This window comes from Equus quagga, chromosome 3 (assembly GCF_021613505.1).
Source record: "Equus quagga isolate Etosha38 chromosome 3, UCLA_HA_Equagga_1.0, whole genome shotgun sequence".
Taxonomy (NCBI): domain Eukaryota; kingdom Metazoa; phylum Chordata; class Mammalia; order Perissodactyla; family Equidae; genus Equus; species Equus quagga.
The window spans coordinates 15145553-15163280 of record NC_060269.1 but is presented as its reverse complement, the minus strand read 5'-3'; the positions used below and the strand labels follow the sequence as shown (position 1 = coordinate 15163280).

Below are 17728 nucleotides of genomic sequence, written 5' to 3'. Positions count from 1 at the left end.
ACACGTTCCTGATGTATTAACCTTTTTACCAGTATAAAATGTTGCTCTGATATTTCATCTTAATGTACATTTGTTAGATATTAATATAAACACTCCAGCTCTCTTATTGCTACTGATTGCAGGTTATGTCTTTTTTTCATCCTTTTATTTTCAGTCTATTTGTGTATGTGAATTTAAAGTGTCTCTTGCTGACAGCAAATAGTTGGATTTTCTTCTTTACCCAATCTCTGCCTTTCTCTGGAGCATTTGGTCTACTCAAATTAAATATAATTATTGCTATAGTGGATTTATGTCTGCCATTTCACTATTTTCCAAGTCCCATGTCTTTTACTTTTCTGCTTCTTCTTTATTGCCTTTTAAAAACTGCACTTTTAGTACACCATTTTAATTTCTCTGGTGAAACTTCATCCATAATTTTCCAGTTATTTTCTTCACAGTTACTTTAGGAATTATAATATGGCTCTTTATCTTTTCATATTCTACTTCAGATTCATATTGACTTAACTCTGGTAAAATACAGAAACTTTGTCTCAATCCTGATACATTTCTTTCCCTATCCTTTGTTATATTATTGCCATTTATATTGTATCCATGTTACAAAATCAATAATAAAGTGTTAAAATTGTTTAAAACAGCTTCTAAAAAAATAGAAAAAATACAGATGTCTTTTATATTTACCCACATAATTATCACTTTCGGGATTCTTTATTCCTTCCTTGTAGACTGGTTATCATATGGTATAATTTCTTCCAAGCCTCAGGGACTTCCTCTGAAATTCCTTTTATGGAAGTTCTAACAAATTTTACTGCCTACTTGGGAACTTTTTATTTTTGAAGGATTATTTTGCTGGCTATAGAATTCTTGATTTCCAAGTTTTTTCTTTCAGTACTTTGAACACGTGATTTCACTGCATTTTGGTCTCCATTGTTTCCTTTTTAACAGCTTTGTTGAGCTATAATTCACATATCATAAAATTCACCCTTTTATGGGCCAGCACTGTGGCCGAGTGGTTAAGTTCGCATGCTCTGTCTTGGCAGCCCAGGGTTTTCCCCAGTTCAGATCCTGGGTGTGGACAATGGCACTACTCATCAGGCCATGATGAGGCAGCATCCCACATAGCACAACCAGAGGCACTCACAACTAGAATGTACAACTGTATACCAGGGGGCTTTAGAGAGTGGCAGAAAATGTCAGCTCAGGTGCCAATATTTAAAAAATTTTTCTTAAAAATACCCTTTCAAAGTGTACAATTCAATGACTTTTAGTATATTTGCAAAGTTACACAACCATTACCACTAATTTAAGAACTTTTTCATCACCCCAAAAAGGAATCCTGTACCCATCAGCAGTCACTTCATTATCTCCTAGACCCAGACCCTGGAAACCACTAATCTACTTTCTGTCTCTACGAATGTGCCTATTCTGGACATTTCACATAAATGGAATCATACAATATGTGGACTTTTGCGTCTGGCTTCTTTCACTTAACACGTTTTCAATGCTGATCATGTTGCAGAATGTATCAGAACGTCATTCCCTTTTATGGATGAATGGCAGTCCACTGTATGGATAATTTGTTTATCCATTCATCAGATCATGAACATTTGGATTATTTCCACCTTTTGTATATTATGAATACTGCTGCTATGAACATTTACGTACAAGTTTTAGTGTAGGTACATGTTTTCAATTCTCTTGTGCATATACCTAGGAGTGGAATTCCTAGGTCACAGAATAACTCATTATATGTAACTTTTTGAAGAACTGTTAAAATTGTTTTCCAATGCAGCTGCACCATTTTACATTCCCACCAGCAATGTATGATGGTTCCATTTTCTTTACATCCTTGACAACATTTGTCAATATCATTCTTTTTTATTATAGCTATATCTTAGTGTGTATAAAATAGTATATCACTGTGGTTTGCATTTACATTTTCCTAATGACTAATGATGTTGAATATATTTTTATATGCTTATTGGCCATCTGCATATCTTCTTTGTTGAAATGTCTACTCAAATCCTTTGCTCATTTTAAAAACTGGGTCATCTGTCTTTTTATTATTTTGTTGCAAGAGGTCTTCATACATTCTGGATACCAGTCCCTTATTAGATATATGACTTGCAAAGATTTTCTTGCTTTTTTTTTTCTTAAAGATTTTATTTTTTCTTTTTTCTCCCCAAAGCCCCCGGTACATAGCTGTAGATTTTTAGTTGCACATCCTTCTAGCTGTGGCATGTGGGATGCCACCTCAGCATGGCCTGATGAGTGGTGCCATGTCTGCGCCCAGGATCCAAACCGGTGAAACCCTGGGCCACCGAAGCAGAGTGCAGGAACTTAACCACTCAGCCACGGGGCCAGCCCCTTGTTCATGATTTTTGAAATGCAAAAGTTTTAATTTTAATGAAGTCTAAAATATTTTTGTCTCTTAAGGATTGTGTTTTTGGTATCAGACTTAAGAAACCTTTCTCTAACTTAATAGTATAGTTATACATCACTTAACAAGAGGGATACATTCTGGGAAATGCATTGTTAGGTGATTTAGTTGTTGTGTGAATATCACAGAGCATTATCTGAACAACTTAGATGGTATAGTCTACTACACACCTAGGCTATAGAGTACTAATCTTTGGGACCACCATTGTATATGTGGTCCATCATTGTCCAAAGCTTTGTTATGCAGTATACAGCTGTACAAATATTTTCTCCTATGTTTTCTCCTGAGAGTTTTATAATTTTAGCTCTTACACAGGTCTATAATAGATTTGGAGTTAATTTTTGTATATCGTATGAGGTAGAGGTCCAAGTTTATTCTTTTCCATGTAGTCACCCAGTTGTCCCAGGACTATGTGTTGAAAAGACCATTTTTTTTCCCACTGATCTTTGCACTCGTTAAAAATCAATTGATCATAAATGCCAGGGTTTATTTCTGGACTATCAATTATACTTCATTGATCTATGTTTATCTTTAAGCCAGTATTACACTATCTTGATTACTATGGCTCTGTAGTAAGCCTTTAAATCAATAAGTGTGAATTCTCCAGCTTTGCTGTTCTTTTTCAAGATTGCTTCGGCTATTTGGGGTTGGCCTCCATTATTGCTAATGAGAATTCAGCCTTTAAATGTAGTGTTCTACGGTTGATAACTTTTTCCTCTTGCTTCTTTCAGGATTTCCTCTTTATCTTGGTCTTAAGCAGGTTGACTACGATGTATCCAGGTGTGGATACTTCTTTATTTTTTTTTTCCTTGGGGTTTGCTGAGTTTCCTGGATCTGTTAATGTTTTTCACCAAACTTGGGGATTTTTCAGTCATTATTTCTTCAAATATTTTCCCTGACCCTTTTTCTCTCTCCTTTCCCTCTAGGATTCCTAGTACACATATGTTGGTTCACTTAATATTGTTCCACAAATCTCTGAGGCTCTGTTCATTTTTCTTCAAACTGTTTTCATTCTGTACTTTAACATAATAATTTCTATTGATAATATCTTCAAAGGTCACTGATTTTTTCTGTTATCTCAAATGTGCTGTTAAGTGCATCTAGAGAATTTTTCATTTCGGTTATTATATATTGTTTCAACCCAAAGTATTCAATTGGTTCTTTTCTTTGTAGTTTCTATTTCTCTATTGAGAACGCATGTTTAATAATACATTTTTATATTTTTCTTTAATTCTTTGAACATATTTATAATTAGCTGCTTTTAAGTCTTTGCTATATTCAACATTTGGATCCATTAAAAACCAGTTTCTACTGATTGTTATTTTTCCTGAGTATAGGTTACACTTTCCTGCTTTTTACATATCCTATAACCTCTGGTTGAAACTTAAGACTTTTTCGATAATATATTGCAGCAACTCTGGACTCTGTTTTATTTTTCTAAGGTTGTAGTTTTTAAAAACTTAGCGTGCTTACATTATGAGATCTGTTTTCCCCATGGTGTGCGGCTGCTGTTTTCTCTTCCCAGTTTTTTACTCTTCTTTTTATGTTTTAGCCTGGCTTCCTATGGGTACCCTGTATCTGCATTGTTTATTGATAAACAAATTATTTCCACAGACACTGTGCTCAAACACCTTGAAGCTGTAGGGCTCCCAGCTTCTGATCAATGTGTGTGTGTGTGTGTGTGTGTGCGCGCGCAGGGGAGTGTGCTTAATGGTGCAGACAGTTCACTTTCACACCTTCACTCTTTACTAGATTCTCTTTGGTCTTCCTTGTACATGAGTGTAGTTTCTGTCAGGGATATGCAAAGAATTTGTCTCAGCCCTTTCATTTCCAAACTCTACCTGTTAAGTTACGAGTTGATCCACCACTTGCCCCAAGCAGGACTGCAATGTTGGGCCAGCAAAGTTACAGATTTTCCCCATTTGTTCCCCAGGTTTGCCACTTTTAGTTGACAAAGATGCAAATTTTTCATCCTTTGCCCCAAATCAAGTCCAGCCCCCTCTGGCAGCAAATCTGTGTTTGGTGGCATGCTCACTCCGGTAAAACTACAGTTCTTGCCATTCAAACTAGCAGCAACGAAGGAGAGAGAATAGGAACTCCCTCGGGCAAAGATCCACAAACTCCTATTGTTCTTACCTGAAGTTCTAGCAGTTTTTCAAAAATATACACTTTTCAATGTGTTTTCTGCCTTTAGTAAATTTCCAGAATTGAGAAAAGGTGGTTTTTTGACAATTTTGTCCAGTGTTATACTTGTTTTTATAGAGATGATTTGCAACCTCAAAGAGCTGCCAAAACCAGAAACTGTCTAGATAAGCTTTTATACTCAAAAATGTGTTTACATACACACACACCTGTAGTTAATACAGTTGCTTTACAGGTTGGGATTACACAGTTTGAGTATTAAGATATGTGTGAAATTAAGAGACTTTCACACAATACTCTATCATTACTGAAACTGAAATTATGTTATCAGAAACCATTTGCATTTAATATTTAATAACTTGATAAAATGGTTCATGTCACATTTTGTCGTATGAAAAAAGGTTAAAAACGTATCCATTATGATCTTAATATTTTAAAATATATATGCACAAAAATATACACTCATACATGACAAGAAACTGAAATAAAATGCTTACATTAAAAGACTAATAAGGGTTATATTTGAATAGCAGGTGGAATAACCAATAATATTCTTCCTCTTATTTTAAAAAAATTGCCAAATTCTCTACTTAAGCATGCATTATGTTAGTAATACTAAAAAAGAATAAATATTTTTAAAGAGAGAAAAAGGCTATCTATATCACCTACTTAGGCTCAAATCACATGCTGAAATTCAAGCTGTTTCACAACTAATTCATATGGATAGCTTAAAGTATTATTACAGAATGCTTGACTTCTATAGTTAGCATAGTTAATATCATATACAGAAAAAGTTTTATTACCATCTTGTTCTTCTGGGTGCAACAGCAGGTTTTGAGCAATACTGTCAAACTAAGCACACACCATACTGAGGTAGCTACTTTAAGTGTTGACATTTATTTATATAACCAATTTCTGGCATATTCATTTAAAAATTAATTTTACCACTACATGGCACTATCTTATATTCAGGAACTATTCAACTTTTGGTATGTATCATCATCAGAAGTACCACATTATCGTTGTCTTAAATTTTATGATCAACTCTATTCCTTTAAGGACTTACCTTAGCTGCATGATATGTACTAGCTTCAAGCAAATCTTCTTTTTTAGCTTCTTTGGCAAGCAGATTAAATCGATTTAACATTGCAGCCTTACAAAGCCGACTTGCCATTGACATACCACTTTTAAATGGGGAACTAAACCAGAAAAGAATGAAACATTCACTAATCATTATTCAATGATTTATGCTGGAAGTTGCAAGGATTAAAATCAACAAACAATAGTTCTACCAGGGACTGACTGGAAGAGGGCACAGAAATATTTTCTGGGATGATGAAAATGCCCAACATTTTGACTGAAGTGGTAGTTACAGAGGTATATACATATATCATAACTCAAGAAATTGTACAATGTATTCAACTGTATGCAAATTTTAACTCACTAGAAAAAGTAAAATATATACACCTCACCACCCTTCATATATGCATGTGTCTATGTATGCACACATAGATATATACTACTTCTATGTTTTTAATAAAAGTGGGTCCACAGATGAAGAACTTTTTTGCTACTGTACCTCTTTCCCTTCATTATACCTTTTTATTAGTTTGGCAATTACAAACATTGCCAAAATCCTTCAATTCTGTCTCCATCCTCTTTACAACGTGACTTTTCATATTCTCCCCATCAATAACTGCGGTTGATGTTCCCTCTCCTTGAATTTGGACTGGCTTTGTGACTTGTTTTGGCTAACAGAACAATGTGCTAGTTCTGAGCCTCAGGCTCAAGAAGCTTTGTGTTCTCATTCTCTTACCTCACCTTTGCTATGTGAGCTAGCTGGGACTAGTCTACTAGATGACGGGAGAACACGTGGACCAGAGCCCAGCTGTCTCTCTAAGATCAGCCAAGCTGACCTTCGGCTGAATCCCGACACGGGGGAGCCCAACCAAATCCAGCACAGTTGACCCAAGGACTTGTGAGCAGTAATAAAGGGTTGTTTTGAGCCACTAAATTTTTTGTATTTTTTTTTTCTTTTTTGAGGAAGATTAGCTCTGAGCTAACAGCCGCTGCCAATCCTCCTCTTTTTGCTGAGGAAGACGTGCCCTGAGCTAACATCCGTGCCCATCTTCCTCTACTTTATATGTGGGATGGCTGCCACAGCATAGCTTGATAAGCGGTGTGTAGGTTCGAGCCAGGATCCGAACTGGGGAACCGTGGGCCAGCGAAGCAGTGTGTGCGAACTTAACTGCTTTGCTTCTGGGGCAGCCCCATTAAGCCACTAAGTGTTGAGGTAGTTTATATGCAGCAATAGTTAACACACATTCCTGTGTATGAAGCCTACTGATCTCTATATATTAATTTTCCACCATGATACCTTTTGTTGTGGTAGTTTTTCAGATGATTCTTTTGGGTTTTTCTGGTATAAAATGATACCATATGCAGAGAGTGGTAATTTTACCTCCTCCTTTCCAATATTTTATATCTCTCATTTCTTTCATCTAAATGCATTAAGTAAAGTGTCAAATAACAATAAACAATCATGTCTCGTTTTGGATGTTAGTGGAAAGGCCTCTAGATTTCATCATCAATCATGATAATACTTTTAGAGTAATAAAGATACATTTTATCCTTAACAAAAATATCTAAATATTCCTTTTCTACTGAGTATCCTTATTAGAATAGCTGTAGAGAGGTACTATGTGCCTTCTTAGAATTTACAGAGATGAATATATGGTGTTTTCCCTATACCAACTGATATGACAAATTACATCATTGAGAGTTTCTAATCTGGTATTATTTCTATGTTACTATCCTCACATTCCTATTATTTTAAAGTACTGGTAGATTCTGCTCCCTAATATTTTATTGAGCAATTTTGCTTGGATATAAAAGTGAGCTTGGTCTGTAACTTTTGGGGAGGGGCAACAATCTTCTATCAAGTTTAAGTATCAATGATACACTTGCTTCATAAAAGCATTTGGATGTTTTCCATCTTTTTAGATAGCATTGGAAGTTTCTGCTATTTAAAGGTTTATAAAATTCCTCTGAACCATCTCAGAATGGTACTTTGAGAAAGAGGGCACTTTCTTGATAATTTTCTCATGAAAGTAATCTGTTTAGATTTTTCCCTCTTCTATACCAGTTTTAGAAATTTTTTTTCTAGAAATTTATGATTTAATCCAGGTTTTCAAACAATATTTGCATGGCTGAGCAAAGAAGTTTCTTATGATTCTTTTAATTTTTTCTGTTTCTGAGTAATGACTCCCTTATCATTTATTATATGAGATTAGCTAGTGATATTTTTTCGCAGAATTAGCTTTTTATGGTTACTTTTAACTTTTTTTAGCTCTTTAATTTACATTTCTAGTTTTATTAATTTCTTCATTCTGCCTAATTTATTTCCATTATTTGTTGATATAAGCATTTTAAAAATTGATTTTTCCATTCAGCTTTGTTTTAGCTGTATTTCTTACAAGTTCTGACATGTAATGCTTTCAATATCTTTGTTTTCTAAATATTATGCAATTTCATTTTGTATTTCCCCTTTGGGTCAAAAGTTAGAGAACTTTTTTCCCTAGTAAAAGAAGTTTCTACTATTCTGATTTTGTTACAGTTTTATTGCACCACACTCAGAAAATACCGCGCACATTGTTTCTATGTTATAAAATTTGAGATTTTCTTTGTGGCCTAACAGATGGTCAGTTTTTGTCAACATTCTGTAAGTTCTTGAAAAGTAGGTTTATTTTATATTTTTACGGTGCAGAGTTTTAAATAATCAAATCCACCTTACTATTATTTAAAACTGCTATATTCTTGCTTATTGTTTTGTCTACTTGACCTACCATGAAATGAAAGAGGTGCATTACTGTTTCAACTAGCAGTCAATTCCTATTTTTCCTCTTATCTTCCATTTCTCCTTTATGAATGTTGATACTATGTTGTTCGTTGCACAGATATTCATAACTGTTCTGTCTTGTGAATTACACTTTATATTGCTAAAGTGTCCTATGCCTTATGTGATGTTTTGGGGCTGAATTACACCTTGTCTAATATTTATATCACAATCATTTTGTTTGTAATCACCTGGAAAGCATCTAGCCATAAGAAATGAGTTAAGCTCATTTTATATTTATTAATTTCATCTCTGTTTTGCTATTATGTTTTCAGTAAACAGTTTTTTATTCTTTCACAGAATATGTTTTGTTATGTGTGAGTTAGTCTATTAACAGTGATATACTTCTTTATGCTGATTCAAAGCATAAATAGTATGATTCATCTTAGCTGAAATAATCAATAGCATGCTTGCCAAGCTCATACCAAGAAACTTTTGTATGTGGTCTTAATTTAAATCCATCTTCACAAAGAAAGCAAATTTAAGCATTTAAACTTTCATCATCATTCATTACTTCATTATAAATGTAGGTTCACACAAAAAGAAGAGTTTCAGTTTTACCTGATAATCAATAGCAGGGATATTACAAAGAAATGCGTAAAAGGCATAGTGTATTATGGTTAAGACCAAGGGCTTTGGAAATGAAATGTCCAGAAGAGAATCCTAATTGTGTCACTTACTACTTTGGTGACTTTAAGCAAGATATTTAACCTTAGTGTGAAACTCAGTTTCTTTATCTGTAAAAGAACAATACCACCTAACCTACAGGGTTACTATAAGAAGGCACTGTAACATAGTACAGTAGTTCTCACACTTAAGTGTTCATAAATAATACCTGGGAGACTCCAATGCTAATGGTCATGAAATGACACTTGGAGAAACATATGTTCTCGAGACTGATTTTGAACACTGGCTCCACCATTTACTATGTAATTTCAGTAAGTTACGTACCTTCTTCAGGCCTGTTTCCTTGTCAGGAAAAAAATTTTTTAAATTAGTACAATTCCTACAGCACAATTGCACTCAATTAGTGGTAACTATTATTACTGTTGTTCAGAATTCAAAAAACTGTATCCAAAGAAAGTTAGAATAAAAAAATTCTATTAAAATGTATTCTTTTCCTTAAGTAGTATGTGATTTTTAAAGAAATTAGTAATGCTAACCTTTTAGTGATCTTCCCACTTAGGCCATCCACAATCTCCAAAGAAATGTCCCCTTGTGCCCAATTTAGACTTAGGGATTTATACTCCAAGTTTGTCTGAAGTGAATATGCAGAAGGTACTAAACTAATATGAGGCCTGTTGACCAAGTAAAACATTGGAAGTTTTGAAGTGAGTGCATCATCAACACGTTGCTTGATAGCGATTTCTAAGCCTCTAGTATCACTGCAATTCCCATCACCTAGAAAGCAAAAACAAAACACTCAGAAGTTCAATATCAAGACTATATCAAAAGAAAAAAAGAACAGAAATAAATGATTGGAAATAGTCGAAAGCCCATTTCTTCATCCTTTATCTTGCAACCTTCCCCTTCCTACTTTTACTCTCTTAGCAGCTACTTCTATATTCTTTGCCAGAAGCAAGACAAGGTAATGACAATCAGAATTTCAATTCAAAGAAGAATCTTCTACGGAAAATAATGAATTGACATTCCAGTGAATAAAAGCAAAGAGCCAGAGCTGACCCAGAAAGAAACTGGTAGTTTTTAGAGGCTTCTGCCAGAGTAAATTGTCTCATTCTATCTTCATTTCTCAGACTACAGCAAAAAACCAGAACATAACACAGCAGATAAATGTGGCTGAGAAATAGTTGGTGAAAGTAAGTTATTTTCCTACATCTGAGGGCCACAAATTACAACTGTTCTAGTACCACAATGTTCCAGTTTCACAACACAAAGTAATTCAAAGAATGACCATTTCTGGTTAAAACTGTGGCCAATACCAAAAGCTTTGAGTTCTCAGTTAAAATAACTGTTGAAGAAGGGAGCTCAAAAAGATGCAATGTCATTATCATAAAATAATGGGCTGCATCAAACTTTAAAAAGAAGTTAGAGAACAGTCATTCCTATTTAAAAATTAATAATTCAAAATCAGTTCTCTTCCCTCCTTAGGAGAGTCAGAGGTTCTCACAATAAAAGAATCTTTATATACCATAAGACACATTTAACAAAGTTTTGTTTCTACACATCATTAGAATTGTTGAGACAGCTACTGAGCTTACATTTATCATGACTATTTGGGAACCAGAAAATGAGGTAAAAGAAGATGAGTTGCTTTTGACATCCTTTTTTCTAAGCATCCTTCGAATGTTCCAAATCAAGAGATATCAATAAGTGAAGGCTACTTATATTAAAGATATACTTGGGCACTGAAAAAAAGTTGGGAAGAAACAGGGTCTGTAGAATAGTCACTGTATCTATAATGAACAGAAGACATGGATTCAAAAGAAAATGTTACATATTTATTACAAACTGTGTTACAGACTAAATGTGTCCCTATAAAATTCATATGCTGAAACCTAACCCCCACCGTGATGGTACTTGGAGGTGGGGCCTTTGCAAGGTGATTAGGTCATAATGGGATTGGTACCCTTATAAAAGAGACCCTCACCCCTTCTACCATATGAGGACACAGTGAGAAGACGGTCATCTGTGAACCAAGAAATGGGCCATGACTAGACCCTGAATCTGTCAGCATCTTGATCTTGGACCTCCCAGCTTCCAGAAATGTGAGAACTAAATGTTGTTTAAGCCACCCAGTCAATGGTATTTTTTTTGTAGCAACCCAGACAGACTAAGACATACTGTAGTAAGATAATGAGACACTGGTTGTGCCTAAAATAGCAAGACACATTTGGAAAAAGAAAAAAATCCTCCAAGTCAAAATCCATGTAAGATTTCTTAAACATCAAATTGTTTCACCTAGATGTTTTAATGGGGTAGTATAAAAGCTAATTTAATGAAAAAAATAAGTATATTAATATTTTCTTAAAAACTTTATTTTTGGCCTTTATATACGTATGCTTCTCTTGAGGCTAAACCTTGTTCCTGGAAAATTATATCTGTAAAATTATGTCATATAATTGGTAAATTTTTATTTGATTCATTCAAAATAATATGAAATAATAACATGAAAATCAAAGTTTAAAGTCAAAGGTTAAATCTAATCAAAGATTATAGCAGACCTGATCTGACAGGTTTTCACAGAGCAAAGATCTCAGGAGCTTAGTCCACAATAAGCGTAATCTAAGTCAACAGAAATGGTTGCTTTAACAGCTAATACAAACTAAGTCTGCATTAATAAAAATACAGTGTCTAGATCAAAGAATACAACATTATTAAAGAACTATACACTGGTCATACCAAATCTGGAACATCATAGTCTGAGGGATTACATTTTAACACCATCACCCACATACTACAGAACATCTGGAGAAAACAAATTATGTTCCTGTGAAACACAACTGATGTCCGGACAGGAGAAGACATAAAAGGCAGGAAGCATCTTGTCTTTGTATTCCAAATCCTCATTCTGTATTTTATGCAAATGGTGCCCCTGAGAGTTATGTAATAGTGCACAGCCCCTAGCATACAGTAGGTGGCTCAATAAATACCCGATGAAAAAGGAATATAAAAGATTAGATTATCAGAGAGCAGTAATTACCAATCCTGGATGTACATTAGAATCACTAGGGATTAAGATATTTAATACCAGTACCATTCCCATATTATTTTAAAAGCTTCTCAGGAGACCCTAATGTGCAACAAGAGTAAAAAATAATAGATAAAATTTATTTTTCAAGTGTTCCAGGCAGCAGAATTAAGTAGAAAAATAAAAGCACTTTCAAAACTAAAACATGCTGACTCAAAGCATCTATTCATGGAACACTTACTGACCTCCTAGTACAAACCAGCTCAAGAGGAGGAAGGAAAAGCACCTGTTTCAGGAGTGTCAAGTTTAACAGACATAGCAGAGGTTCTAGTGACTGGCTATGCTCAAAGCTCTCAAAACTCAATTTAATACAAACAGCAGCGGCATGAGAAGTTACACAAACTGAGTTTGAATCCAGGCTCTCCCAAGAGGCAAACTGAATGATTTGGGGTAAGTATTTTGTTAAAATTCTGAACCTCACATTACTGATCTGGAAAAAAATGGAAAGGAATGAATAACAGAATCTCTAAGGTTGTCAAATGCTTCTTAAAAGTCCCATGAACTATGTTTAAAATAGATTCCTTTACTAGGAGGAAATCACCATTTGGTATTCTCTACAATCCAACTGTACAATTCACATGAGCATGCAAAAAGAACTCCTGGATGGAAATATCTCTGGACAAACACTGATGAAGTATTTAGACAGACGACCTTATCTTAATGGGATACTAAATTCACAAAATATACCTTAAAAAGCTTGAAAATGAATATAAGCCCAGCTATTTTTTAATATCCAAAGAATTTTTTCCCAGATTGCTCTGTATTATTTTTTATGCAAATAATAGTAAATGCCTGTTTAAATGCAAGCCTAAGAATTTTTCTTAAAAAAGAAAAAGAGTACTTCCATAAAATGACAAAATGAATATCTGAGAACATCTGTAGAAAAACTTGTTTCTGTAAACTTCTTGGAAAGTTAAATCAAGTCTTAAAATATAATACTCTCTCCATTTGTAACTGATCTATTAAATTAACTTAGGTTTTTAAGAATCAAAGAACTGCAAAAGATTTCACAAGACTTAAGAGTAAAGCGGACAAAGTCATTATCATCCAAGAATTAGATTTAATCTGTATTGTCACTCAGCACAGCATTAAGGGCAGCAACTTTCCTAAATGAGGAGGATTTTTTTTTTTAACTGGAGTTATTCAATTAATGGGATAGACTGCCTTTAAATCCTATACTCCACATTACTGGATGCTTTATCAGAAATGGTATAAATAAGAGTTTGTATATTAAGCAAGAAGCTGTACTAGATGACCAATAAAGTTCCAGGAACTCTTGAGATGTTTTTAGCTGTGCAAATCACATTCTTTTAGTGTACACACACTTTATATGAGTATTTCTCAAAGTGAGCCTTTCACGTCATCTGTATCAGAATGACCTGGTGGTACTCTTTTAAAATGTATGTTCCTGGGCCTCAAACCTCCTACCCCCCAACATAACAGTAAAGATCTTAAGAGGTCCAGAAATCTGGAGTTTTTACAAACAAACAGACTAAAATCGTTCAGGTTATACCAGACAGAACACCAATCAATTAGCTTTAGATGTGTCCCACAAAGATGTGAAGGAAGAGAGAAGAAGCAATTCTACAAAGTCTTACAGTGTTTTTATTGCTACCTAGCGCTCCCCCTGGGTAGGTATGAGATGACAGTCAAAATGATGAGATCTAATTTTTAAACCCCTGTTCCAAATCACTAAATACTAAATAATTTTAAAAGAATCAATATCTATCCATTTAAGAACTAAATACAGTATAGAGTTATGTCATGCAAATGACAAATTTTAAAATCTCTCTCTTCACAATACTCAAAGAAAGCCTGGCATGTTAAAGCATTGATTCTACAGAAAGCACAGATATTTCTTAGATACTTTATAGACATTTATCAAGAACAAAAATAACCTTTGCTAGCAGATTGAGAAAAGTGTGAAGTGTCTGAGAGAGAGCATCTGAAGTGACTAAAAGAAAACATGGTAAAAAAGAACTTTATTAACCAAATTAAATCTAAGAAATGTATCATCTATAAGAATATATATTTTGAAAAAGCAGAGTCAGAAATAATCACTTCTGAGAGTATGAGTAAACAGGCATTCTTATATATTGCTGGTGGGAGTGTGATTTGAAGGGTAACTTGGTAATATTTTTCAAAATTGCAAATACATACATCTTCGACCTCCAATTCTATTTTCAGGAATTCACCTTACATACTTTTACATGTATGAATAACAAATGTAAAAAGGTCATTCACTGTAGCATTTTGGTAGCTGCAAAAGATTAGAAACAATCTAAAAATCCCATCAGGTCTTGTGTCAAGATGTCGGCGTAGGTAGACTCTGAACTCACCTCCGCCCATGAACACAACCAAGCTACAACTGTTCTTGGAACAATTACCCCTGAGAGAGAACTGAAAACTGGATAAAAAGAACCCCTGCATCAAGGGACAGCCCTGACTGAGGTGGAAGAGGCAGAAATTCCTTCTGGAGAGGAAAAAAGCCACCTCTGCAAGCCACAGCACTTCACAGCTGACCAGAAGCAACCCTAAGCTACACAGCCTTCCCTGGAGGAGCAGGGGACCCAAGCAAGGGAATGTTACCACTAAGAGCATCCTGCAGACTGTACAACTGAGATGAGTGTCATAATATCTGGCTTTGCTGGCTATTAACTACAACGGGGGACACCCCTAGAAAAGCTATTGGACATAAGTGGGCAAAAAACCCAGCTCTTAAAAGGCCCACACACAAATTCACCCATTTCAGAAAGCAACCTAAAACAACAAGAAAGGTGCACAGTCCTTTGGTGAAAAGAGACTCACTTGATAAGCTACTGGTGCATCTCAGTGAGAGGTAAGACCTTTCCAGGGACTGAGACACTGGTGGCAGCCATTATTGTGACCTAGTACAGGCGTGCTGACACAAATGCTGGCAGACACCACTGGAGTTCTTCCCCTGGCCTGTTAGCCCAGGGTCTGCTCCATCCACTAGAGCACTGATTTAATCCAGCTCAGCCAGGGCAGGCAGCCTGCTGTAGGGACTGGCCCCACCCAACAGCAAGCCCTCAGGCAACTTGTCAGCCTGCACAGACTGGGTGCCTCAATGCTCTGCAGGCAGGTGAGTGAGTCCACCTCTGTGGGGCAGGGCATGCGTGAGAAGTGGGTGGAGTGGGTGGGGCATTGGTGGAGTGTGTGGCACTTCTGCAGTGGGGTGACTGGGTACACTCCAGGGGGTCAGGAAGTGTGCATGGGACAGGACTGTGTTGACGTGTATGTGGACCTGTGGAGGGTGCGGCTGATCAGTGACAGAAGACCTGTGCTTCACAAACAGCCACATAGGGGACCAGCCCCACCTTCCAAAGCCTGAAACAATTGGGTACTCCCATGCCTGGGGCCAGCTCCACTCAGCTGCAAGCCTGAGAGAGCTGACAACAGCCATGTAGGCCAGAGCCCTACAGCAATTGTAAGCCCCTGAGCCTAGGAACCAGCCACGCTGAGGGCCTACTCACTTAGAAAAACTTCAACAGGAATGTGCTATTAGACCTTGTAGCCAACAGTGTTGGGGCTCCCCAAACCTGATAAACTGACTAAAGGGTCCACAGCAGCCCCACACAACTGAGCATTACAACCAGCCAGCCAGGGGGACAGCCTACGTTCCTTAGACACCTGCAGCAAGAGCAACCCTGCCACAACAGAAGGATACATGTACCCACACAGGGGTCACTCTGGGAACATTTTGAACTAGTGATGAGAGGGAAGCACACTGCTGGGCCTTAAAAGGCATCTCTTACATAAGGCCCCTTCTCTAAGATCAGGAGACACAGCTGACCCACCTAATACATAGATATAAGCACAGAGAAAGAGGCAAAATGAGGAGGCAAAGGAATACGTTCCAAGTAAGGGAATGAACAGGACAAAACCCCAGAAAAAGAACGAAATGAAACAGAAATAATCTACCTGACAAAGAGGTCAAACAAAAAGTCATACAGATGCTCACTGATCTTGGGAGAAGAAGGGATGAACACAGCGAGAATGTCAACAAACAACCGGAAAATGTAAAAAAGAACCAATGAGAAACGAAGAATACTGGAAATGAAAAATTCACTACAGGGACTCAGTAGCAGAGTAGATGATACAGAAGAATGGATCAGCGAGCTGGACAAAAGACTAGAGGAAATCACTCAAGCTGAACAGATAAAAGAAAAAAGACTTAAAAAGAATGAGAATAGTCTAAGGGAACTCTGGGACAAATCAAGCACACTAACATTCGTATTATAGATGTCCCAGAAGCAGAAGAGAAAGACAAAGGGGCAGACAATCTATTTGAAGAAATAACAGCTGAAAAACTTTACTAACCTAAGGAAATAAACATCTAAATACAGGAAGCACAGAGTGCACCAAACAAGATAAACCCAAAGAGGCCCACACCAAGAGACATTGTAAACAAAATGTCCAAAATTAAAGATAAAGAGAGAATCCTAAAAGCCACGAGAGAAAGGCAACAAGTGACATACAAAGGAAACCCCATAAGGCTATCAGCTGACTTCTCAGCCAAAACCTTATAGGCTAGAAAGGTGTGGCACGCTATATTTAAAATGCTGAAAGGAAAAAACCTACAGTCAAGAATACCCTACCCAGCAAGGTTATCAATCAGGATGGAAGGAGAGATATCACAGAAAAGCAAAAATGAAAGGAGTTTAGCACCAAGAAACCAGTTTTACATGAAATGGTAAAGGGACTTATTTAAGTGGGAAAGAGAAGACCACAAATAGGACTAAGAAAATTATCAAAAAAAAAAGCAATAAAATCACTGACAAAGGCAAAAATACAGGAAAGACAGTAGATCAACCACCTATGCAGATAATATGGAGGTCAAAAGACAAAAGTACTAAAATTACCTATTTCAATGATAAGAGGGTAATGGATACACACACACAAAATAAGAGGTTAGATGTGATATCAAAAACACAATGTGGAAGGAGGGGAGCAATAGAGCACAGCTTTTAGAAAGAGGTCAAACTAAAGAGACCATCAACCTAATCTAGATTGCTATACACATAGATTATTATATACGAACCTCATGGTAATCAAACCCAAAAACCTATAATAAATACAGTAATAATTAAGAGAAAGGAACCCAAACATAATACTATAGAAAGCCATCAAACCACAAGGGAAGAGAGTAAAAGAAGAAAGGAACAGAGAAGAACGACTAAAACACCCAGGAAAAAAGTAACAAAATAGCAGTAAGTACATATTTATCAATAGCTACTTTAAATGTCAATGGACTAAATGCTCCAATCAAAAGGTATAGGGTAGCCGACTGGATAAAAAAAGAAGACTCATATATATGTTGCATACACGAGATGCACTTCAGACCTAAAGACACTCACAAACTGAAAGCAAAAGGATATCAAAAGATACTCCATGCAAATGGCAAAGAAAAGAAAGGTGGAGCAGCAATACTTAGACAAAATACTTTAAAATAAAAACTGTAAGAAGAGACAAGAGCACTACATAATGATAAAGGGAACAATCCAACAAAAGGATATAACACTTG

The 17728-nt window shown here is 35.9% G+C and overlaps 1 protein-coding gene across 1 annotated transcript in view; it reads right to left on the bottom strand.

Moving 5' to 3' along the window:
• ADAD1 (adenosine deaminase domain containing 1) overlaps positions 1–17728 on the bottom strand; it is a 48071-nt gene that overhangs the window by 4158 nt on the left and 26185 nt on the right. The window contains exons 9-10 of the mRNA XM_046657369.1: positions 9638–9875; positions 5646–5778 (exon numbers count right to left, since the gene is read on the bottom strand). Of these exons, the coding sequence (XP_046513325.1) occupies positions 5646–5778; positions 9638–9875 (371 nt within the window). The remainder of the gene's footprint in view (positions 1–5645; positions 5779–9637; positions 9876–17728) is intronic.